This window comes from Ranitomeya imitator, chromosome 2 (assembly GCF_032444005.1).
Source record: "Ranitomeya imitator isolate aRanImi1 chromosome 2, aRanImi1.pri, whole genome shotgun sequence".
Lineage (NCBI taxonomy): Eukaryota > Metazoa > Chordata > Amphibia > Anura > Dendrobatidae > Ranitomeya > Ranitomeya imitator.
Window position 1 is genome coordinate 796,434,320 of NC_091283.1, and position 25,915 is coordinate 796,460,234.

General features: G+C 44.3%; 1 protein-coding gene across 1 annotated transcript; it reads left to right on the plus strand.

The window, feature by feature from the left end:
* The first annotated feature begins 1,136 nt into the window (after positions 1–1,136).
* Positions 1,137–17,605, plus strand: ACTR1A (actin related protein 1A). Its single transcript, XM_069753722.1, has 11 exons — positions 1,137–1,290; positions 3,869–3,933; positions 4,017–4,092; positions 5,008–5,133; positions 8,135–8,259; positions 9,045–9,261; positions 9,509–9,601; positions 12,108–12,282; positions 15,421–15,482; positions 16,078–16,118; positions 16,996–17,605. Exons 1-11 carry the CDS (start codon positions 1,243–1,245, stop codon positions 17,096–17,098), a joined length of 1,131 nt encoding a protein of 376 aa, XP_069609823.1. The 5' UTR covers positions 1,137–1,242; the 3' UTR covers positions 17,099–17,605.
* The last annotated feature ends 8,310 nt before the right edge of the window (positions 17,606–25,915 follow it).

The window sequence follows — 25,915 nt, forward strand, 5'->3', positions numbered from 1 at the left end:
ATCCTGGTCCCTTGTCCTGCCCCCCATATCTCCATCCTGCCCCCCATATCTCCATCCTGGTTCCTTGTCCTGCCCCCCATATCTCCATCCTGGTTCCTTGTCCTGCCCCCATATCTCCATCCTGGTTCCTTGTCCTGCCCCCATATCTCCATCCTGGTTCCTTGTCCTGCCCCCATATCTCCATCCTGGTTCCTTGTCCTGCCCCCATATCTCCATCCTGGTTCCTTGTCCTGCCCCCCATATCTCCATCCTGGTTCCTTGTCCTGCCCCCATATCTCCATCCTGGCCCCTTGTCCTGCCCCCATATCTCCATCCTGGTTCCTTGTCCTGCCCCCCATATCTCCATCCTGGTTCCTTGTCCTGCCCCCATATCTCCATCCTGGTCCCTTGTCCTGCCCCCATATCTCCATCCTGGTCCCTTGTCCTGCCCCCCATATCTCCATCCTGGTCCCTTGTCCTGCCCCCCATATCTCCATCCTGCCCCCCATATCTCCATCCTGGTTCCTTGTCCTGCCCCCCATATCTCCATCCTGGTTCCTTGTCCTGCCCCCATATCTCCATCCTGGTTCCTTGTCCTGCCCCCATATCTCCATCCTGGTTCCTTGTCCTGCCCCCATATCTCCATCCTGGTTCCTTGTCCTGCCCCCCATATCTCCATCCTGGTTCCTTGTCCTGCCCCCATATCTCCATCCTGGCCCCTTGTCCTGCCCCCATATCTCCATCCTGGCTCCATATCTATCCATGTCTCCGCACACACAGTGGAGATGGGATTTCATGAAATCCATCCACTTTGCTGTAACATCTGGACACTGCGGGATTGACGCTGAATCCAACCCGCAGCGTTTACTGACCGTGGGAACACAGCCTTATCCAGTTTGACTACATTCATAGCGTTGACTCAAAAGCTGCATCAAATACTGCACACAAGCCGTCATGTGTGATTCCAGCCTAATGTAGGGAGCTGAGTATCATAAAGGCACACCTATAGAGGCTAGTATTTCTGCATCCATGTCACACAGTACACACCCAGCCTCCTGTACACAGGTGTGACAGCAGCCACCACACATCCCGTGACGCTGGTAGGTGGGACTATACAGCGCGAAATCCCGGCTACAGCAGGCGGAGGCGAGCACAAAGGCGCATGCGTACTCTGTCCTGAGCGCCGGCCGTCCATTGGTTTGCCGCGCACGCGCAGAAGCTGCTGCAGCCGGCCCGTCAGCTCCTGAGCAGGAGGAAGCCGCCATGGAGTCATACGATGTGATCGCTAACCAGCCCGTGGTGATTGATAACGTGAGTAGTGTGTCAGTACGGCCTGCACGGATTGCTTTGTACACCGTTGTGTCACGTTTCCGTGCTAGCGATTAGGGTCGGCTGTGCGGGCAACGATTTTCCCTTTGTCATTACAACCGCGCCCCTCCTGTCGGTCCCAATGACAAGGATGTAGTACATGTGAATGGCCAGGAGGGGAGTCCGGGAGCAGGCGGTGCCGGGCGCCGTGTCCCGCAGTCAGCACACATTTGTATTCTTATTTCTGACCGATGTTTAGGGCTGTGCAGGCGCAACCTAACCTGCTGCCGCGACAGAGTAAACCACCATAGAGGCGTGGCCGACGGGAGCTTCGTGCCTTCCGATTGGACAATACTACTGTCAGTTACTGCGCGGATAAGGGGCGGGATTTGATGATCTCAGCTGGCGGGGTTTTCGGTTTTTATTGGTCAGGGATCTGTGTGACCGCAGTAACGCCAGCTGTGATTGGTCAGTTTCAGGGGCTGGGAGGAGTTGGGTTAGGGTGTGGAGGGCTGGCAGTGACTGGTGTAAATACTAGGCCGTGCCCGTTATGTGGCCGCAGGTCTGGCTGACATCATTCATTGCAGTGTGAGGCAACAAGTCACCACGGTTTATTTCTCCGTCTGCACGGGATCGTGTTTATTTGTGGCCAGAGCTGTACAATGTAACTTCTGCCTTTTCTTTCCCTCCTTCTCTGCCTTTCTCCGGTGAGGACGCGGCTTCACACAGGACCTTTCACAATATTTTTTTAATTTAAAGGGATATTCCAATCTCCAAGATCCTCTCCCAATATGTAGTAGGTGTAGTAATAATAATATTGTTAACGAATCCCTCCCATTAGAAATGGAGGATAGTTCTTCTGATTAGCTATGTCACTTATCTCACATAGGGTGTTGCAGTAGCTTCTGTGTCCATGGTTACGACGACTTGTAGTGACAGCTAGTTGCTAGTGGCCGTAACCATGGATACCTAAACTACTTAAATGCCCTGCACGTGGGGTAAGCAACATAGCTAATCAGAAGAACCGTATTCCATTTCTAATTGGAGGTGTTTGCTAATATTATTACCACTACATATTGGAGATGGGAATACCTCTTAAAATCTTGTCTTGTGCAGGCGTGTACTACGGAGGACAGAGAATGAACTTCAATCCAATATTTTGGCCGGCATGCAGCCAGCGGGTAAGGAAAGGGTGAATCAAACACCCTGCCTCCATGGCTGAAGATTGTTCCCTCCAAATTCAGGTGACAGGTTCCCTTTAAGGGCTTTTGAAGCTTATATGATTTCTACTTCAGCCAAGTAGGCGGTAACCATCTCTTCTCTGGGGGGTGTTTCCTTTTTTTTTTCTTGTATGATTCTGGCTTCTTATGATTGGTCGGCGTCATACAAGGGGTAAAGTTAACACCCCCAAGAGAGGAATCTCTTTTAAAGCCTCCATAGTTGAAGGGGAAATTTGCATGTAAGCTTTAAGATCTCATAATCTCCGAAAATACAGATAGGATTAACCCCTCCGCCCCTTACTGATCTATGCAGCTGGAACGTGTTGTCAGGGACGGAGGTGTGCCGGGTCACTAGTAATTACCACTTCTGAACACGCAAAAAGCTTCCAGCAAACATTATTAAAGGGGTTGTCCACTACTTGATATTGATGGCATAGGTCATCAGTATCCAGATTGGTGAGCGTCTGACACCCCATAATCAGGTGTGTTCAGGCAGCAGACAGATGTGACCCATGAATGGACCCCAAATAGCACAGCGCCATATACTGCATAGTGGCCATTCTCAGGTACTGCAACTTGGATCACATTCACTACAGTAGGAGCTGAGATGCAGTACCTGACAACGGCCACTACGCTGTGCTGTCAGATGAAAGCAGCCGATTGTAGTGTTGCTGCTGATTAACCCCTAGAATGTTATTAATGAACTATCCTAAGAATCCGTATCGAAGTAGTGGACTGCCCCTTTAAGAATCGCTGCCACTTCACTCTTGAGATGGGTCTGGGACACACGTCATGGATGTCACCTAATGAAGGTTTTTGGTTTTTTTTTTTAATTTTTTTATGGCATATGAGAGGATTTAAATAAGGGGACAGCAGGTGAAGCTGTAAAATGAGCAGTATTTGTGAAGCCCAGGCTATTCCAGCGCCCCCAGTGGTCAGGGTTCACATGGCAGCAGTGGTCACCTGTGGTAGATAAGATGCCAGTGCTGCCGCGTTGTAAGCCAGGACTAGCGGGTACGTTGGCATTACCTGCTCATATCCCGTAGACCTGATTCACATCTTTGCTGTCCTGGTTTATCACAGGTTTAGAACAACAGAATTGAAGGGTTGGTAGTAATTGCATTCTCTGGCCCTGTTCGTGTTTTCTGGGCTATGTTGGGTCATGGTGTCTGTCAATTGCTGCACTATTTTTTTTTTTCCCTGTAAATTTTCACAAAATCTGCAATGGATCCGCTTGATCCCAGTCTATCTGAAGACTGATTGCTGTAATGTCACTTTCTGTATTCTGTGCGCCATTCTCCCAATATATGGTATAAATGAGGCCGCCTGACATAGTCTTACTGGGTTTTCTTTTTTTTTAGGGCTCTGGAGTGATAAAAGCTGGGTTTGCAGGTGATCAGATCCCGAAATACTGTTTTCCAAACTAGTAAGTGAAGTATTCATGTACCATATGTCAGTGTGTCTCAGGGTCTTCTGTACACGTGTACACAATGTTGTATTTTCCTCTAGTGTGGGCCGACCTAAGCATATTCGAGTGATGGCCGGAGCCCTGGAAGGAGACTTGTTTATTGGACCAAAGGCAGAGGTGAGACGCGCAGACATGATGGGCTGCCTCCGGCCGTAGTTCTTCATATATAGCTCGACAGTGCAGCTTCAATAAGAAAAAAAGCAGCGCACTCCCCGGACCAGGAGCCCTTGCTCCACGTGGACTTCTGTGATGGAACGCTGAAGGCTCCAGCTAATCATCGGCCTCTGATTGGCAGCAGTGGTCACGTCGTATAGCAATGTGAAATGACTGCCGAGGGGCACAGTGCCGACATCAGAAGCGGCACCAGTCCTGGAGGCAAATGTGAAGTCTTTATTTTAGAGATTGTCCAATAGAGAACAACCTTTTTGAGCTGAGCGTTGGGTCAGATGCCACGTCCCCTGATTCCCACGTGCATCTCTGGACCGCCATTCACAGGTTTCCCTTTGCACCCACCGGCCGCTCCTGGCCATCTGGTGCAGCCAGGCTCAATTCAAGGCAATAGGGTTGGCTGACGCCGGGATCACCAGCGTGCAGGGAAAAACTGAAGGCGTAATAGCCCCTAAATATCCAGGATCAGTGGCGGTGCTACAGATCATACCCCACGGCGATCATTCATTTATGACCCTTCCTAGTAATATGCCATTACGGAGACTAGGCACCAGCTTAGAAATTCGGCTTTATGGAGCTGGTGCCCAACATAATTGACATCCAGTAAGATGGTCTCAGGTCAGGATTTCATTAGCTTCCAGTTTCCATGTAGAGAAATACTTTACCTTCGAGGAGGACTTGGGTCTGTGCTGAGTCTCCTCCGAGGGATCCTATTAATGCTATACTGCGCGAAGGGCTGGATTGGAAAGTAGTCAAATACAAGTATCTGACTCTGAGATGGGTTATTTAGGTGACTGATATGGCAAAATGTATTTTATGATGAGATTATATTGAATGTAATTATTTAATCCTTTGCCCGTCCAGGAACACAGAGGCCTCCTGTCTATTCGATATCCTATGGAGCATGGGATTGTGAAGGACTGGAATGACATGGAGCGTATCTGGCAGTATGTCTACTCCAAGGACCAGCTGCAGACCTTCTCTGAAGAGGTAAATGAGCACAACTCTACAAGATGACTGTTATTATCCGTTATTATCATGATATAATATCTAGAAGTGGTAGCCCCCTCATATAAAGTTATTAGCGGCGGTCCTCCCCAATAAACTATGTCACTGCTCCGCTTACATGGAACACCCAGATAAGAATGGTGGAAATCTATAAGCTCCGGTCTTGAGTCAGTGGCCACGAGTGATCTCTAGACTATGAGGCCTTTATGCAGATTTATATCTTTATATATGCTGGGAATAGTGACCGTATCCAGGTGCTCAATAAAAAATGTCACTTTATTTTCTCTTGATAGCGCCTTCGAAAAGATGGAAGTAGGACTAAATGGTCTCCAATGTACACCCTCAGATGGCCGGTCACCTCTGATTCTGCTAGAAATTAAGGGGCTGATTATTCTTAGTGACACCCAACCAACCAAGGATAATGCAGACGCTCTAAAGACCCCCTTCTTGGTGCCCGTTAGGGCTAAGCTTGGGTATAGTACAAAATAAAAAGAAATCCTATGATAACAAAAATATATTCTAATAGGATAAAATAAAAAAGATAGATAACAACATTGTAACAAAGTTTATACAGTGCGACTTGTGATACAGCCTATATTCTAAAAATTCAGATTGAGAGTGAATGCTGAATGTCAGTATACCAACCTTCTTTTTGTTCTTGATATGTTGAATGGTTAATAGTAACTTACTGATCGTGGGAAGTCCGACCACTGGGACCCCCAGCGATCCCAAAAGCAGGGCTTTAGGCCATGTTCACACAGTGCGTTTTTTACCGCGGAACCGCGGCGGTTTTGCCGCTGCGGTTCCGCAGCTGTTTTCCATGCAGGGTACAGTACACTGTACCCTATGGAAAACAGGACACACTGTGCACATGGTCCGGAAATTGTAAAAAAAAAGACGCGCTGAATAGCTCCCGGAAAAAAGAAGGAGCATGTCAATTCTTTTTCCGGAGCCGCAGCGGTTCTGCACCCATAGACCTCCATTGTGAGGTCCAAACCGCAGTAAAACCCGCAGATCAAAAATATATCTGCGGTTTGATGTGCAGAACCGCTGCAGCAGGAAGTGCGGGGAGCGGGCGGAAGTGCGTGGGCGGAGTGTGGCTGCCCCCCCCGTATTCCGATCCCGCCCCCCCGTGCTCCGATGCCCCCCCCCAGTGCTCCGATGCCCCCCCCCCAGTGCTCTGATGCCCCCCCCGTGCCCTAATCTCCCCCCCTTATACTCACCCGGCGTCCCGGTGTCCGTCCGGCCGTCTTCTCCCTGGGCGCCGCCATCTTGCAAAATGGCGGGCGCATGCGCAGTGCGCCCGCCGAATCTGCCGGCCGGCAGATTCGTTCCAAAGTGCATTTTGATCACTGAGATATAACCTATCTCAGTGATCAAAATAAAAAAATAGTAAATGACACCCCCCCCCCTTTGTCACCCCCATAGGTAGGGACAATAAAAAAAATAAAGAATTTTTTTTTTTTTTTTTTTCACTAGGGTTAGGGGTAGGGGTAGGGTTAGGGGTAGGGTTAGGGTTAGGGTATTTTCAGCCATTTTAACCCTAAAAAAATTCCTAGAAAACACACAGACTCTGGCTAGAAAACTGCATCAAAAAAACGCATCAAAAAACGCATCAAAAACGGACCAAAAAAGGACCAAAAAAAGGACCTGCGTTTTCTGCCAAGAGCTGCAGTTTTTTAAAAAACAGTCAGGAAAAAAAAAGGATGGAAATCCTGAACGTGTGAACATACCCTTAGACATCGGCTCTGCAGGGCACTGACTTGAATACCGCAGATGTGACTCAAGACGACTTAACAGGGCCCGGATATACAGACCCTTTGTCTGGGTTTATTGGGGGTTCCAGTGGATAGATAGGGGATAATTTATGTTGGGAATGACCATTTTTAAAGGGGTTGTCACATCATCGTTCTTCAGAAACACATCCACTATCCTACCAACCAGCTTTCTTCTTGGGAAGAGTGCTGGAAGTGTGCTCCACATGGTTGGCGCAGTGGCAGGGCTGAATCACTGCTCCAGACTGTGCACCTTCTGATGCTGCGGGCAGAGGCAGCTTTACATTTGCAGCATCAGAGGAGGAGCGCAGGGCCACAGAAGCTGTCTGGATCTAGTGATCCGGCCAGTTATAAATCAGTGCTTGAGAACTTTTAGGGTATGTGCACACGCTGCGGATTTTGCTGTGGATTGGCCGCTGCAGTTTCGCAGCAGTTTTCCATGCGTTTACAGTACCATGTAAACTTATGGAAAACAAAATCCGCAGTGCACATGCTGCAAAAAATCCGCGCGGAAACGCTGCGTTGTTTATTCTGCAGCATGTCAATTCTTTGTGTGGATTCCGCAGCGGTTTACACCTGCTCCATAATAGGAATCCGCAGGTGTAAAACCGCAGGTGAAATCCGCGGTAATTCCGCAGGTAATCCGCAGTGCGGTTTACCTGCAGATTTACCAAAATCAGTCCGGGAAAAAATCCACAAGACTTTCCGCAATATGTGCACGTAGCCTTATAGCAGAGAGCTTACACTCACTGTGCTACTTGCCTAGGAAACCGGCCACTGCTGATCGACTGCAAAAGTGTCTGGTAACTTGTGCAACAAGCAGTAAATCATAAAATATAGATGCCTCTGATCTTGAGAACAGGATTTTTAATAAGAAGTAAATTGCAAAGTTGCTTGTGTTTCAGAGCACTTTGCAATCTTAGCTATGTAACAAAAATAGGAAACCCCTTTAATGTGTTGTCTGTGATCAAAAAAAGGGCTCTGTTGTCGTATAAATAAAAACAGCAATCACATAGAGAATGAGCGGCGCGCGTGGGCAACCTCTGCTCCAGTCAGATGGGAATCCCGGCAGTTGAACCCCTGGCTATTGGGATGTTATAAGATGGCGAATTACTAAAAAACTTATTACAATCCGTGAAATATAAACACTATTTCCCGAGTCTCGTCCACTTATACTTTGCCGTATTCTTCTGTTTCTTGTTCCACAGCATCCAGTTCTGCTCACAGAAGCTCCCTTGAACCCACGGAAAAACCGTGAACGCGCAGCCGAAGTTTTCTTTGAGACGTTTAATGTTCCAGCTCTGTTCATCTCCATGCAAGCCGTCCTCAGCCTGTAAGTGACGTCCATACACCCATGTAGATAAATAAGAAAATGACAGCGCGCATTACAGGAGGTTCAACAGCAGCGTGAGAATGATGATTCCGGAGTAAACAGACTGATTGTGATATTGGGCGGTATTAATATTCTATTATTGGCACTGCTGGTGTGATTGTGGCACATTATACCCGCTGGCACAGACAGTATTTGCCTGGTATTAACACTAAAGCAGAACTTGATGGCCGATCCCTGCTGTCAATTTCTCAGGGGTCAGACAATCATTGTAATAACCTGAGCAGGGGCTTAGGCTGTGTGCACATGTTGCATATTTGCTGCAGATTTTCCTACTCCAAAAACAAGAGTATTGGCAGGAAAAAGTTTATGTAAAATAGGTATTTTTTTTTTCTTTAACAATTTTCCCCCCCCCTATTTATTTGGGTCAAATCGCTGAAAAAAACGTGCATGAGATTTCAGAATGCTCATTCACTTTCCTGATTCTGTGTGTGCCTGTCTGTGTGTGTTTCAAACCCCATTCCCTGATGTAGCTAGACAGTTTAAGTTGTGACAGTCCTAAAATTGTGTCCATGTTGCCTGTATAAGCATGACGGCTTATTAGATGCAGATAAATGGCTTCATGGAAACCTGGACACTTCTACACTAAATCTGCTCCTTATCAACAGATGTTTGTCCCAGAGAATTGTATCAAAGCCATAGACACACATGCCCTCCATATTTCACACACAACTACCCTGAAGGTCGGACTGATGCAGTTTATTATATGCACCTACATTAATTTTTAGGTACGCAACGGGAAGGACAACGGGGGTCGTGCTGGACTCTGGGGATGGAGTGACGCACGCTGTCCCCATCTATGAAGGCTTTGCTATGCCACACTCGATCATGAGGATTGACATTGCCGGACGAGACGTCTCCCGCTTTCTCCGCCTTTATCTCCGGAAGGAGGGCTACGACTTCCACACTTCAGCCGAGTTTGAAATTGTCAAAACTATCAAAGAGGTTTGTACCGCGTTCTGTATGTTCTGACACTTCCCATTAATGTGTATTACATCAACAACCAAACTTTGCCCTAAGGTAGGGAATGCATCAAGGGGCAACTTTGCAAAAAGTCTATACATGCATGCACATATATTAGAAATCACACATATTAGTATACAGGCAAGCATTATTGGTGACATTTTTATCCTTTAATTCTATCATTTTAAAAAATGTTTTTTGTTTTTTTTTCCCTCCACTGAACATGCAGAGAGCTTGTTACCTGTCCATCAATCCCCAAAAAGATGAGACCCTGGAGACGGAGAAGGCTCAGTATTACCTACCTGACGGAAGCACTATTGAGGTATTTCCCACTCCACCCGCAGTACGAGTCACTAATGCTGCAGTGAATCTTACTAATTCACGTAGGGCCGGGTGTGAACGGAAGCGACGTCTGCAGAAGCTGGGAAACTGCTGCCATGTCTGAGCGATGACGTGACAGGTAGCTGCAAGCAAGGGTGTAACTGGGGCGCTGTGCATAGGATTTCTTTTTTAAGATCTTCATTAGTGTTTTAACCTCTTAATGACAGCTAATACGTCTTTTAACTGACTTGACATATAAGAGAATAGCCTCCCCATACAGGTGACAATCCAGCAGCTGTCGGCTGTCCACTATAGCTGACAACCTGCTGCATCAGCCACGATCAGTGTTGGCACTGTCCAAATCTGTTTAACCCCTTAGATGCTGTTGTCAATATTGACTACATCATATAAATGGTTAACAGAGTGTGGGGGCTTCCTCTTTATCCCAATTGGTGCCCTCAGATCATGATTTTGTGGTCCTGATGTTTGCCATGGCAATTCATGACCAAATAGCGGCCTTAGAGTCTGCCGGCTGTAGTAATCTGTTCAGAAGTTAGAGACATTTAGGTGGTAAAAATACACATTTTCATTTCTGTCATGCAACTTTGCATTAATTCCTGAAAATCAGCTGAAGGGTTAATAAACTACCTGCCCGCAGTTTTCAATTTGTCAGGGGGTGCTGTTTTTAAAATGGTATAAGTTTTGGGTGTTTCCCAATACATGGGACCCCTAAAGTCACTTCAAACATGGATAGGTCCATAAAAAAAAATTTTTTTTTTCTACATTTCCTTGAAAATATGAACAATTGCTGCTACATTTTTAAACCTCCTAAAATGCTAACAAAATAAAATAACATTTTACAAATGGTGCTGATGTAAAGCCGACACGAGGGAAATGTTGTTTATTAATGTTTTGCTGTGGTATGACTATCTGGATTAAAGGGATAATCATTCAAAGTTTGAAAATTGCTAATTTTTTAACATTTTTCTCAAATTTCGGATATTTTTTTTATAAATAAGCACAAAACATATTTGACCTAAGTCTACCATTATCATAAAGTATAATGTGTCAAGAAAAAACAATCTCAAAATCACTTTGAATTTGTTGAAGCGTTCCAGAGTTATTACCGCATATAGTGACACTGGTCAGATTTAAAAGAATTGGCTCCGTCAGATGACTTGTCAGACTGCAGCAGTTTTGTTCAGGAATTATGTGAAATAAGAATTTCCTTTCCGATTTCCCCCCCCACACCTCCATACCAGTCACTACATAGGGCCCAGTGTTGCTCCATACATAAAACAAAAACATTTTACATTGGGTGTATTTTTGTGAAACGCTTCTTCTGCCAGGAGATTGAGATGAGGAGCCTCTAGTACTGCAGGCTTCAGCCATTCTTACCTTCCTTGCGGACCGTCCGGCAGCTTAACACGTCGCACTGCTCCACATATTACTGTGCAGTGACGTTACATAACATCACTGCAAAGTCAGCAGCTGCGGGACCAGAGAGGCGGCTGGAGTTCTCGCAGAGGAGGCAGAGGTGGTTTATCACCATCTCTGCCTTTCTGATCGCGGTGCACCCAGCTGTGAACAAGCAATGTGTATATAGGAAGTGTTCCCAGCAATCATCCGTCGGTCCTAAAAGACCCAGATCAGCTCTGCACTGCAGGTAGGAGGCTGAGTTTACCCTGTAACTGGAGCCAATATGGCAGCCCGAGTTACAGAGGAAACTTGCTAAATATAAATCGATCTAAATGTTGAATTCCCCCCCAAATTCCGTCATGGCCTTATAGGGTGCACAATGCATGAAATGAATAATGAAGAAGGAATTTAAAAAGCCACATGAAAGAATAGCAGCTCATATTCCTGCCCCATCGGGAAAAATATACATAACTTGAAGAAAATGTGATATGTGTGTACACACACACACACACACACACACACACACACACACACACACACACACACACACACACACACACACACACACTGTTTTCCCCTTTCTATAACAACAATCTAAAGTGTATTTTATGTCTTTTGGGGTTGTTAAAACAACGTGAAAAACAGACATATATATATATTTTTTTTTCCATTACATTTTCCCTCAATATCTATAAAAAAAAAAACACAAAGAGTAGAAAAATTAAAGTGAAAATTTACTCGAATAACCAAATCAGAAAAATGTTAAAAACAATGTGTCTGGTCATGAATGAGGGGGAAGTAGCCGGTCTTGAACTAGTTAAAAGTCAGAATTGCTGGAATCGTAGCACAATACATTAATGTGATCATTTCTGGTGCATCCAGTTAGTCCATTGCAGCCAGGACAATAGCCGGCAGCGGGCGTCGTCTTCCTTAGAACCCTGGTAGAAGTGAATTGCTTTTCCTGCAGACATGACAGCCTGCGAGTTCAGTGTGCGTGATTCCGGCTGTGTGATGTATGGGTGCATTGTGAGGTCTGGACGCTGCTGATCCCTGTATTGTTGATGCCATATTGATTTTTCTGTCTGTAGATCGGCCCAGCCCGGTTCAGAGCCCCGGAGCTGCTGTTCCGACCAGATCTAATTGGGGAAGAATGCGAGGGAATCCACGAGGTCTTAGTGTTCGCCATCCAGAAGTCAGACATGGACCTGAGACGAACTTTATTCTCCAACATCGTGTTATCTGGCGGATCCACTTTATTTAAAGGTTCGCAAAATAAAATGCACACATAATCTGTGATAAAAATGTTGTCTCCTGCGCAATCTACAGATAACTTCTTAACCACTTAACGACTGCCAATAGGCATTAAAACGGCCGTTAAGGGGCCTCATTTCTAATCACCGTTTTAAAATGGCGGTCAGTAATAAGTGAAAGCGCGGTCATTCCCGCGGGGGAGCGCTAATCAGCCCCAGCCAGCATTGGAGCAGATTGGGGCCAATTAACCCATTAAATACCGAAGTCAATCATGACAGTGGTAGTTAAAAGAGCACCTATGGCAGGATTCCCCCCCCCCCCCCCCCCCTGCGATTTTAATCGCGGGTGTCGATTGTTGCCATATTACCTAGACATCTGATGACCCCAAGGTATGGTGGCCCGCGAGATCCAACTAGAAGGAGGGTCTTGCAGGCACAGTCAGTGAGTCACGGACAGGTTTCAGGCACTACAGTACATGAGTATTGCAATGCATGAGACCAGTGATTATAGTAAAATAATAATAAAATATACATGTATCACAATGGGACTTATTGAAAAACTAAAAATGTGTAAAAATGTTTTGTTTTGCCACTAAAAGCACAGCGTTTGTGATAAAACAAAGCTAAACAAAAAACGTTCATACAAAAAGTATACATAAATGGTATTGTCCAGAAAAACCTGATCTATATAACTGGCATGTTATAAAAACAAAAACACACACACCAAAATTGATGCTTTTTCATCATACTGACACACAAAAAATTGAATAAAAAACTATGAAAGTCAATGTAAAACAACTGTATAAATAAAAATGCCAAATTGTCCCCAATTAAAAAAAAAAAAAGTTACAGCTCTCAGAATATGAAGATGCAAAAACAAATTGTTTTGTAAAACATTGTTTAGTGTATTTAAAGCAGAAAAAACAGATATAAATCTAGTATCGCAGTAATTTTACTGACCAGATGAACAAATCGGTCTGATCACTTTTAGCAAATGATGACCCGCGCAAATGAAATCTAAAAACAATTATATATGTTTTTTTGTTCTGTGTCGGAAAACTGAATAAAAAGCGATCAGAAAAACGTTGTGCTCCAAAATGGTACCAAAAAAATTCCCCCAAATCGTTGGGCAAAACATAAGCCCTCATACAGCTTTGTTCACCAAACAATTAAAAAGTTACAGCTCACACAAACCACAAAATAACTATATTTTCTTATTTAAAAAATCATTTTTACTGTGTGACAGCAGCAAAACATAAAAAAATCCTGCATAACTCTGGTATCGCTGTAATCGCATCGACCCGATGAATAAATCCGCCTTATCGCTTATACCGCATGGTAAGAACTATTCTTGAACTGCTGTCTATTTGTTCATTCTACTCCCAAGAATAGGGCTCAGCTGACATTTATCCTGCGCTCTCTGCTGAGCACTTATATCAAGGTTTCTATCTAAACTCCCAAAACTGCGATTCAGACAGAACCACTCCAAATTGCGGGGTCTAGTTTCACCTATTAACCCTTGTGTACCTGAAAAATATGCAGCAAATACACATATTAAACTTTTACCACTAAAATTTTGTATTTCCACATCCGAATATTATAAAATTCTGGGACGCAGCTTAAGCGGTGCATTTTCCAATATGGGTGTCACTTTTAAGGGGGTTCTGCTGTTTTGACACCTCAAGTGCTTCGTTAATGAGAAATGTGGTTTGCAATCTATTCCAGACAAATTTGCATTCTACACCCCAAATGTCGCTTCTTCCCTTCCGCGCCCTTCTGTGTGTCCAGACAGAACTTTTTGACTACGTGATGGGCATTGTCATGCTCAGAAGAAAGTGGGTAATAAACTGTGAGGTTCAGTTTGTTTCCTCTTGAAAACTGAAAATTTTGCGGCTAAAGCAACATTTCTGTAAAAAACATGATGACCTAATGTTATGAAATTCTGTGTCATACCTGTGGGTTCATAATCCTCACTATACCCCAGGAAAACATCCTCGAGGGGTGTAGTTTCCAAAATGTGGTCATTTGTGGGGGGTTACTGCTACTTAAGCAGCTTAGGGACCCTGCAAATGTGACATGGTGCCCACAATCTATTTCAGCCAAACTTCTAAAACTCAAACGGCGCTCCTTCCCTTCAGAGTCCTGCCATTTTTCCAGTTTCTGACCACATGTGGGTATCTGCGCACTTAGAAGAAACTGGGTAACAAATTGTGGGGTCCATTTTCTTCTGCCATCCCTTGTAAAAGTGAAAAAAAAAATGGGGCTAAAGCAACATTATAGGGTAAAAATTACAATTTCTTTTTTTTTTCGACTTTATATTACATTAATTCCTGTGTAGCACCTGAAAGGTTTAAACCATTTCCTGACAGCTGTTTTGAAGTATTTGAGTTGTGCCATATTTAATATGGGATCACTTTTGGGGAGTTTCTAAAATAAAGGCCCCACAAGCTCCATTCAAATCTGAATAGGTCCCTAAAGTAACAGGTTTTGTAAATTTGTAGAAAAAAAATGAGAAATTTCTACTAAACTTTTAACCTTTCTAGCATCCTAACAAAATAAAATGTTTGAAAAATGACGCAGATGTAAAGTAGAGATATCGGAAGTTATTTATTAATTATCTTGTACAGCATGACTAACTGGTTTTAAGGATATAAAGATTGCTAGTTTGAAAACGGTGAATTTTTCATAATTTCCTCCAAAATTCCGTCATTTTTACAAATAAACGCAAAACACATTGACCTAAATTTACCACTAAGGCTGCCGTCACACTATCAGTATTTGGTCAGTATTTTACATCAGTATTTGTAGCCAAAACCAGGAGTGGAACAATCAGAGGAAAAGTATAATAGAAACATATGCACCACTTCTGCATTTATCACCCACTCCTGGTTTTGGCTTACAAATACTGATGTAAAAAACTGACCAAATACTGATAGTGTGACGGCAGCCTAACATATAAGGTACGATGTCACAAAAAACAACTGAGAATCAGTGGGATCCATTAAAGCCTTGCAGAGTTAGTACCGCATGAAGTGACGCTGGTCAGATATAAAAAATTTGGCTTGGTCAGAATGGTGAAAATTGGCTCAGTGATTAAGGGGTTAAACCAAACATGTTTATATTAACTGGAGTCATACATTTTACTTCTCAGGTTTCGGGGACCGGCTTTTAAGTGAAGTGAAAAAATTAGCACCGAAAGATGTAAAAATAAGGGTAGGTTGTGGGTTTATTTATTTTATTTACATAATCTACCGTATACACTTGAGTATAAGCAGAGGCACCTACTTTTGCCATGGAAAACTGAGTAAGCTTATTGAATCGAGTCTAAGCCGAGTATGCATTGTCCCCTCATCCCTCTCCTGCTATGCATGGCTCCCCCTTCCCTGGTATGAATGCCTCCCCATCCCTGCCCCTGTCTGCATGCCTCCCTGTCACTGTATGCATGCTTCCCCTTCCTGTCCTGGTATGAATGCCTCCCCCGTTTCGTCCCTGCCCCTGTGCATGCCTCGCCCATTTCGTCCCTGCCCCTGTCTGCATGCCTCACCCGTTTCGTCCCCGTATATACGCCTCATCCGTTTCGTCCCCGTATATACGCCTCACCCGTTTTGTCCCCGTATATACGCCTCACCCGTTTTGTCCCCGTATATACGCCTCACCCGTTTCGTCCCCGTATATACGCCTCACCCGTTTCGTCCCCGTATATACGCCTCACCCGTTTCGTCTCTGTATGACCTGCTTTGTATGACCAGGTCTTTGTTTCTTGAATGTTCTTTTATGACATTTTGTAACATTTTGTTGTTTATTTTAGATATCTGCTCCTCAAGAACGATTATACTCTACATGGATTGGGTAAGAGCAACCTGTTCATCTATACACAAGATAGGATGTTATAGAGCAGGGGGCACCAGATGCATCCTGAAGGCCACATGCAAAAAATGATCACAACTTCACCCATAATCTTTGTGAAGTGCAGATTAAGGGGGGGTTTTCTTGGGATACATTTTTATCTCGGCAAAGGCTTAAATATCTAAAATGGCAAATACAGCTGATGGACACCCTACTCCGGTCCAGTGCTGCATCTCTGTGCTACTGACTGCAGCAGTGATGTCATGACCGCAGTGCACGTGACCCCTGCAGCCAATCATTGGGTTCAGCAATTCGTGCCTTCTACATGGGTGATGTGCCCTGTACTTGTGACATCGTCGCACAAAACAGTTTGGAGCGGCGCTGGAGAGCCGGTAAAAGAACGTATACAGACATTACAGCACGGGATCACAAATGATTTTGTGAGGCAAAACATTTCATTGCCTTTTTTTAAGCAATATCTTGCCTCAAAGAAAGAATCATCTGTGATCCTGTGCTGTAATGTCTTATTATTTTCCTTCCCTTCCCCCTTGGCCAGGAGCTGTGGTATGATCAGACCATGTTCCTGCACGGTCAGACACAGCCATTACACAGCAGGGGCACATTTATAAGATTATCTCGACCCAGGAAGATTTTATTTAAACACATCCAATTGTGGAAATTATGATTCTAAGATCTAATGATCAAAATTAAAGCCCATTGTAAGGAGCAGACACGTAAGTGACGCACTTATTGTCTTTCGCCCCGAGTCACCCCACAAAGAGGGAGTCATTGTAATGAAAAGTGTAATCAGATGGCTTAATACTTGAAGCACAGACCTCTCTCAATTAAAGCAGAATGTTTTCTTTTTTTCCTTTTCCAGTGGATCTATTTTGGCCTCTTTGGACACCTTCAAGAAAATGTGGGTCTCAAAGAAGGAATACGAAGAAGATGGACCCAGAGCTATCCACAGAAAAACCTTCTAACATCCAGGAAGACCAAATCGTGATATCTGTCCTCTTCAGTTTAAAACTCGCTTTTTGAGTATGAGAGTGTGGTCGGGAGGTGACTGGTGGGTGGGTGTGTATGTATGTGTCTGTATGCGCTCTCCAGCATGCCAAGAGGTGGTCATCTCAAGGGAAAAGATCTGACATTGTACAGACCAGCAGAGAGCTCCTAGGAGAGGAAAGCCTTTATCCCATTCCTATTTATGTGTATCACGTTGCGCTGCGGTTCGTACACAGGTCTGTTGCGAAAACTTCTCTTATCACGTTATAGCCAATTCTACCGTGACAGATAACCAGACGGAAGACCTTAAAAAATAAGTGAAGGATCCATGCTGCCGTGGGTCAGCATCTGTTGAGTCGTGTGTCCCCCGCACTTATATTGCCGCACAGGCCTCCACAAAGAAAAGCTGTAACATGCGACACCTGAAAACTCCATGAATTTTGGAAAATGTTTCTATTGCATGTAATAAAAGAACAGTATAGTTATATAGTTAGCCATCTGGATTTTGTCTTTGTAGAGTATCCTCGTCACTACGCCTGTCTGCAGGTCAGTGTAGGTTACGTCGCAGGAGATTCAGGAAAGTGCAGCTTCTGTTCCCTCTTTATTTCGGGCATTCGACACACTTAAAGGGAACCTGTCACCCCCAAAATCGAGGGTGAGCTAAGCCCACCAGTATCAGGGGCTTATCTACAGCATTCTGGAATGCTGTAGATAAGCCCCCGATGTATCCTGAAAGATGATAAAAAGAGGTTAGATTATATTCACCCAGGGGCGATCCCGCTGCAGTCCGGTCCGGGGCCTCCCATCTTCTTACGATGACGTCCTCTTCTGGTCTTCACGCTCCGGCGCAGGCGTACTGATTTGCCCTGTTGAGGGCAGGGCAAAGTACTGCAGTGCGCAGGCGCTGGGCCTCTCTGAACTTTCCCGGCGCCTGCGCACTGCAGTACTTTGCTCTGCCCTCAACAGGGCAGATAAGAACGCCTGCACCGGAGCCGCAGCGTGACTACAAGAAGAGGACGTCATCTGATGACGATAGGAGGCGCCGGACCAGACCAGCAGCGGGACCCTCCGCCCCTGAGTGAGTATAATCTAAAGGTACCGTCACATTTAGCGACGCTGCAATGATCTAGACAACGATCCCGATCGCTGCAGCTTCGCTGTGTGGTCGCTGGAGAGCTGTCGTACAGACAGCTCTCCAGCGACCAACGATCCCGAAGTCCCCTGGTAACCAGGGTAAACATCGGGTTACTAAGCGCAGGGCCGCGCTTAGTAACCCGATGTTTATCCTGTTTACCAGCATAAACGTAAAAAAAAACAAACACTACATACTTACATTCCGGTGTCTGTCCCCCGGCGCTGTGCTTCTCTGCACTGTGTAAGCGCTGGCCGGAAAGCAGAGCACAGTGGTGACGTCACAGCTGTGCTTTCCGGTCGGCTCTTACACAGTGCAGAGAAGCACAGCGCCGGGGGACAGACACCGGAATGTAAGTATGTAGTGTTTTTTTTTTTTTTTAACGTTTACTCTGGTAACCAGGGTAAACATCGGGTTACTAAGCGCGACCCTGCGCTTAGTAACCCGATGTTTACGCTGGTTACCAGTGAAGACATCGCTGAATCGGCATCACACATGCCGATTCAGCGATGTCTGCGGCAGTCCAGCGACGAAATAAAGTTCTAGACTTTCTGCGCCGACCAACGATGGCACAGCAGGATCCTGATCGCTGCTGCCTGTCAAACTCAACGATATCGCTAGCCAGGACGCTGCAACGTCACGGATCGCTAGCGATATCATTCAGTGTGACGGTACCTTAACCTTTTTTTCTCATGTTTTAGGATACATTGGGGGCTTATCTACAGCATTCTAGAATGCTGTAGATAAGCCCCTAATGCCGGTGGGCTTAGCTCACCATTGATTTTGGGGGTGACATATTCCCTTTAAAGGGAACCCACCACATTGTACCTACAGTCCTGTCTCTGGCTGCATGTTACAGAGCAGGAGGAGCTGAGCAGATTAATATATATATATATTTTTTTTGTGTTGGAAAAATTCCGTATGAATTATTTTTTACATTTAGATCTCTGTTCTTTCCAGGTTTGTGAGTCCGGTGGGCGGACCTGTTCAGTGATTGACAGCATTCCGTCAATAGCTGTGCGCTGATATAGCTATCAATCACTACGTGTGACCCGTCCACTGGACTCCAGACTAAAATGAGCAGGGATTTAAAGGAACAGTTTAAAATTAATCTTTTCCATTGATTTATGTGACTGATAGACAGCCCACAGGTAGGAGGCATGGTTAATCTCACAGGTTCCCTTTAACAAGAGGAAAGCAGGATTGAATTATTTCAGAAACAGCGCCACTCCTGGTCTATATGCGGTAGCGCAGCTCAACCTGATCCAAAGGAATGCAATACCAATGACAACCTATTGACAAAAGGGGTGCTGTTTTAGTTTAGTCCCTTTTCAAGCTACACTGGATTCTCAGGTGGTTGTGAAACTACAAATATCACAGCTCCCGAAGACCCCGCAGTCGCTGTCCTGGTCTTAGCTGCTCATATTTATTTTTTTTCTGTCCTATGAAGCACATAGTAAGGAATCCCACTATGTGTCATGCAGTCTGTCCGCTACCATCAGCTGCGTTACACCTGTCCATTAGGGCTTATGTTTGCCTTTGTTTTATTATCGTTCATACCACATTTGCCTTTAAAAAACAAAAAAAAACGTATTTTTGTCTTTATACACTAAGTTGGAACGATGAAGCGGTATGATGGCGGTATTGAAAAGCACAGATCTGCATGACAAGCCTATCCCGCCTGCTGTCTCCCCCACCATTGGATCCCCCAATGTAGGCCCAGATCTAGTTATAATCGCATTATTCCCCCACGGTTGCACGGGGCCCCGAGTCCCTTCCTCTCCGCATTTATCATATCTGCTCGGTGGTAATGCCTCTCATGTCTCCATCATTGAGCCTTGTATATATCTGCTGTATTTTACGTGAAACCTAACGCTTTCGTATATAAGTGCTCTTCAACAATATGGACTGGCCACTGATCCATTATTTATTGGCTTCATTACCCTTCAGGAGGATAGTAGTTATAAAACTTGTTTATATTTGCATTACTAAGTTTTAAGAGATCTTGAGATTGTGGTTTTTTTCCCCTTTAAAATTATAGTTGCAGTTAATCCTAATATCCCAAAAATTAGGGTGAAGGAAGCTGAGATACAGGGGGCTGTTAGATTGGAATCCCCCTGCTAAAGGGGTATTCTCAATATGGCAAGTTATCACCTATTCTAGGTCATGAGCGGTGGGGAACCTCAAAGAGGAACCAAAATTCTCCATTTTTTTTTTTTATTGGACTGCAGTCTATAGCCGACTCTCCTTTCTGATTGGGGATTTCTAGGCTGAGTGATCCGGAGCTGTGGGGTTTACAGCCACACATGATCAGAAAGTTATCTAATGTGGATCGGACATAAGTTTTGATGTTTGGACTAACCCTTTAACGATGTGTGTATGGGGGCAGCGAGTCCTATAACTGAATGTTTGTGACCTGTAGGTACAGGGAGCGGCTCTTTTAGAATCCTAAGGCTGCATTTACACTGTATGCACCAGAAAAGTTCCTGATCTGTAGATTAAGTGCATCCATGGAGGGAAAAAAGGATGTATGTATCCGGGATACCTTTTCTATGCGGCGGTAACAGGTTCAAAACAAAAACAATATTGCATTATTATAATTTTTTTTCATTGTAGCCTATGGGTGACCTGTCATTGTATGTCTATATAGCACCATTGGCGTTATCCCATGGGAAGTCCTCAGACGTGTATCTGACATACGCTGCAGTGTGAATGCACCAAACAGCAGACGGGGTGAGACGGAGATCATGGGCGCAGACAGGCTGCCGTATTACTCTCCTGAGCTGAGCATGCTCGCATGTATCTCTATACAGCTGTCAGGAGAGGGGACACCAGTCCGAGGATTGCAATGTGATCCTCGCGTGAGTAACACGGCCGTCTGACTGCTGTGATGGCTGAATGTGCTGACTGACACAGATACAAGAACCATTGGTGACCACTATGTCACTAGCCACGTCTTATAACTAAGTAGTGCAAGTCCCCTATGTCTAACCTAATGTGTTTCCTATATATTTATTACCCTGGCTTCTGCTTTCATATCCCAGCACTAAATCCTGACATCAGTGGAAATCTATAACAGAGCGGACTATGGATGGTGTATGGAAGTGGCCATTTTATTGCGCATCAGTATAGGATTATTGAAGAACCATGTCAGGACAGTTCCTTCCAACCTTTACCTAAAGGAACAGACGTCATAAGGGTTTACATGTACCCGTGATGTAAGTAACGAAACATGAAAGCGGCTTTTGTGTTTCATTACAGGACAGCGGATTTTACAATATGGGGCTGAAGATGTAGACGCTTCATAAAGGGGACGAGTCTCCGCATTTAGCCAGCAGCAGGTACCATACTAGTGCTGCTGCTGGCAACTGTATAAATGCCAAAATTTGGGGGGCAAAAATGGACAGGCACTTATTCTTGAGTAAATTAAAAAAAAAAAAAAATCGCATAACCTGAGTGTAGGGAACACAGGCCCAATTCAGACCGCCATGAAACACTATGCCAGTACAGGCTGGGATATCTGGCCCAAACGCCGCCATATATATATACAGCTCTGGCAAAAAATGAAGAGACCACCACATCAAAACCCTGTCAAGGCAGCCCAATCTCCAGACCTGAACCCCATTGAAAACCTCTGGAATGTAACCAAGAGGATGACGGATAGTCACAAGCCATCAAACAAAGGAGAACTGCTTCCATTTTTGCTCCAGAAGCAGTGTGAAAGACTGGTGGAACGCATGCCAAGACGCATGAAAGCTGTGATTAACAATCATGGTTATTCCACAAAATATTGATTTCTGAACTCTTCCTGAGATAAAACATTAGTGTTGTTGTTTCTAAATGATTCTGAACTTGTTTTCTTTGCAGTATTTGAGGTGTGAAGGCACTGGGTTTTTTAATTTTGATCACTTCTCCTTTTCAGAAAAAAAATACAAAAATTATTGCTTGGAAATTCGGAGACATGTTGTCAGAAGTTTACAGAATATAAGAACAATTTACATTTTACTCAAATATACCTATAAAGAGAAAAATCAGACAAACTGAACATTTTTGCAGTGGTCTCTTAATTTTTGCCAGAGCTGTGTGTGTGTGTGTGTGTATGTATATATATATATATATGTGTGTGTGTATATATCTATCTATCGGGTTAGTCTAGATATCACAATCTGTACTTGGACCATGTTTCACAGACATCTGAATTTGTGGCCCCGCTCTGTTCACAGCGTTCAGAAGAGCCATTATCATCTAGAAATGATGGCGTTAAGTATTCCATAACATGCAGACAGAGCGGTTTATGGGATTGCTGACCCCATAGGTTATTTTTGAGGACACTTCCCTATAGCGTGTGGAATGCAGACATATTGTCCATGTACGATGGCACGTGACTATACTTTAGGGAAGGGTCACACAACCGTATAACTCGGACGAGGATCATAACGCAGTGCTCGGACTGGCCGGCAGATCTGATCCCTGTGGTACAGCATGTATTTCTATGCAGCTGTCCCGCTTAGATCTGGAGAGCCGACGGCCAGTCTGAGCACTGCGTTCCTCGTTATATGACAGTGTGATCCTTCCCTTAAGGACAGAATCTTGCGTCTGTAAAATGTCCGCTGATTCCCCTGACATCAGATTTTGTAGCTAGCGCTGACAGTATTATATATCCTTATGACGGTGGTAGTTTGGGGTGTCAGACTGGTGGTCGGCCTGGTCATTTCAGATGTATCTTCTCTACGGTCTGACAGCGCTCAATAGCAGAGCTATCACAAAATATGGGCTTGTTCCCAGGACAAAATCTCAGCTTTATGGTCCCAAGACGAGGATTATTTTTCTAGTTCCCTGTTGTGTGATTTAATCCCCAAAGAATATTTAAGGAAACATTGAGGTCCACCTAAAAATGAGCTCTAAGCAAGGATTAATCCCCCAGACTGTTATCCTCTGTTTAGCTTAAAGATGCTGGAAAAGAAGGGTTAAGGGTTACGTATTGGATGAAAATGGGCTGATGAAGGATGGGTCTGGAGCCATTGATGAATAGACTATATCTGCCACTAAGAACAAAATCCAACACACAAAACTGGACTGTATTGAAAGGGTTACAAATGGTGAGCGGACGGACAAAAACATTTTTCACCAAACCAGTTGATTATAATGGTCTAAATCGTAGCTAATGTATGGGCGCTGATTAGTAATGGGACCCAACCCATTGAGAAGAGGGGTACACACTTAAAAATATGGTGAAAGTTTGGACTCTGTTCATAGTATAATCCCCAGAGTTGATTCTACACCGTCCTGTCTTCTATGTTGTCTCAGTGTCCTTGTACTAAGGTTCATCGTTCTTACATCTATACGCCCCTTTTAGTATCAGGTCGTTGGGGGGTTTCTGATCCGCTTCAGTGGGGTAAAAGGCTAAGGTGGGATGTTTGTGGGCATCTTGGGTTCCCTATCTGCAAACCCTACCCGGAACGACAACTGTCCTGTCTTGTAGATGTCTGGGATGATGTATGATAACTGCTCAGACATCAGTCCATAAAAGGTCCACCTGCCAAACTGCGGCCATGTTCTCCGCTATAGTAGCTTCTATCATATGATGGCCAACAGTGTTTCCGTTCACTTTTTGTTTTTCCTTCTTTTGTAAAAAAATTTGCCCGATCCTGTACTGTGCACAAGTAAAATGGTGTCAGCTGGCGATGCCCGAAACACATAAAATTCCTAAAATAAAACAGAATCTTATTCAAAACGTGTCATGTTGATGAGTTATAGCACGAGTGAAAAAAACAACTTACACCACTTTGGAGAAAATAGACTTTATTTTATGGCAAATTATCATAATTCATGTGAGCATGGCAGTGACACAGCTGATCCCCAGCAAACGGTAGCAGTCCTGAGATGATATGAGGAATATACATTCATACACGGCCGGGAAGATCTGCAAATATCAGAGTTACCAAGTATAGGTCAGGACTTGCAGTGGTCACAGTTGGGTTTAGAAGCTGAACACTCGCACTCCCAGTTTGCCCCTATAAGAAAGCTGCAATTTACGATTTAATCTCTGGGAATTTTCCCTGCAGCGCCACCACAGGAGAAAAGTAGTATTACACCGCACCCACATCAATGAGCTACCCATGTTTTGTTTAGATGGATCTGCTTGTCCAAAAGCGCTCGTGGCTGCTCCAACTTAGCTCATGGGACAAGGGATTGCCATCATCTAACACTGTATTCCAGAACTAGACAATTCCTTTAAGTGATGGGAAATCCATATGACATCTGATCCAAATGGCACATCATATAAATTCCCACATTCATGGAACAAATTATTGTCCCATAACACCCCAAAAAATCTCAATAGATGGCTGGGCCAAGTCTAATGGTGGGATCTGCCAAGAATAATGTGGTTATGGGTGGGCTAGTGTAGAGAAATTATATCAGTCATGTTTATTGGAGAGTAGGTTGACCACTGACCGAGCGATCATTTTGCCGATACATACACAAGTTAGTCCGCAGTGGTTGTTGCAGTCCAATTGGTAAGACATATTCAATGATACCGGGCAAAGAACGAATAATAATTCTGAGAACGTTCTCTCAAATACAGCTGGCTGGTGGTCAAAAGATCTTATATCCGACTATTGGCCGAAAAGGATAAACACGGCCAACTCTTTTCCAGATGACCGATTGGATAAGATGGCGGTCATTGATACATTTCACCAAATGTTCTTAAATGGCTGACATTGTCATCACCCTTGGTCTAATAGGTATTGGCGTCTGTCCGCGCAGACTGACAGGTCTAACCCAGTGCTTCATGATGGGGCTGAACATGTAACGGCGCCTTCTCCCCTGCTTAGTTTCCCGATCTCTCCACCGCCCATGCTCTGATTGACAGCTCAGGCTTTATCAATCAAAAGGGAGGAGATAGATGGAAATAGGGACTACGGTAAATGATCCAGATACTGATGTTATATAAATGATTAGCTTGGAAGAGCATTTTCCTCAAAATATAACCTTGGCAAAAAATGTATGTATATATATATATATATATATATATATATACACATATATATATATATATATATATATACAGTACGTTTCACAAAAAATTAAAATAAATCCTCTTAGTTACAATAAGCCTCTTATCGTCGGTTGTAGGTCGAAAGAACGAAAACCAAAAAAAGCTCGTCACTGATACCTTTGTTATATCACCAACATGATGGTAGAATTTAAAGAAGGTGAAAGAAAGTAACACTTAACATTAATTGCACTAGTGATCACAAAAAATTAAGACATAAAATTTAAAAAAAAATAAAAATATATATATATATATACATATATACCGTATATATAAATTTAAGACTACAACCTGATAGCTGATTAATGTTGCCGACCCACAGCCAGCATGAATCAGATTAGATTAATATGTACACTATAACCTGGGGGGAAAAAATAAAACACTGGAAAGTGCGAGGAACAAGCTGACTAGTCCAAGAGGTGCAGTCTCTGCCACGGTCTCCCAATTAAATATTGCGGTCAGAGACTCGCAGCAGCAGCTATAGGATTGAATTACAGCAATCTGAGTTTGCCCTGGTTGCTGCTGTTAGAGGCCGATATTGGTTGCCTACAATACGACCATCACCCACCCTGTATGGAGGGGGCTCAGCTCCTGTTCCTGCTCCAT

What these genes read in the sequence shown, in the direction of transcription:
- ACTR1A (XM_069753722.1), top strand. Translation starts at nt 1,243, where the DNA reads ATGGAGTCATACGATGTGATCGCTAACCAGCCCGTGGTGATTGATAAC. An exon ending in AAATACTGTTTTCCAAACTA is followed by an intron (nt 3,934 to 4,016) that starts GTAAGTGAAGTA and finishes ATTTTCCTCTAG; the next exon opens with TGTGGGCCGACCTAAGCATA. An exon ending in ATGCAAGCCGTCCTCAGCCT is followed by an intron (nt 8,260 to 9,044) that starts GTAAGTGACGTC and finishes ATTAATTTTTAG; the next exon opens with GTACGCAACGGGAAGGACAA.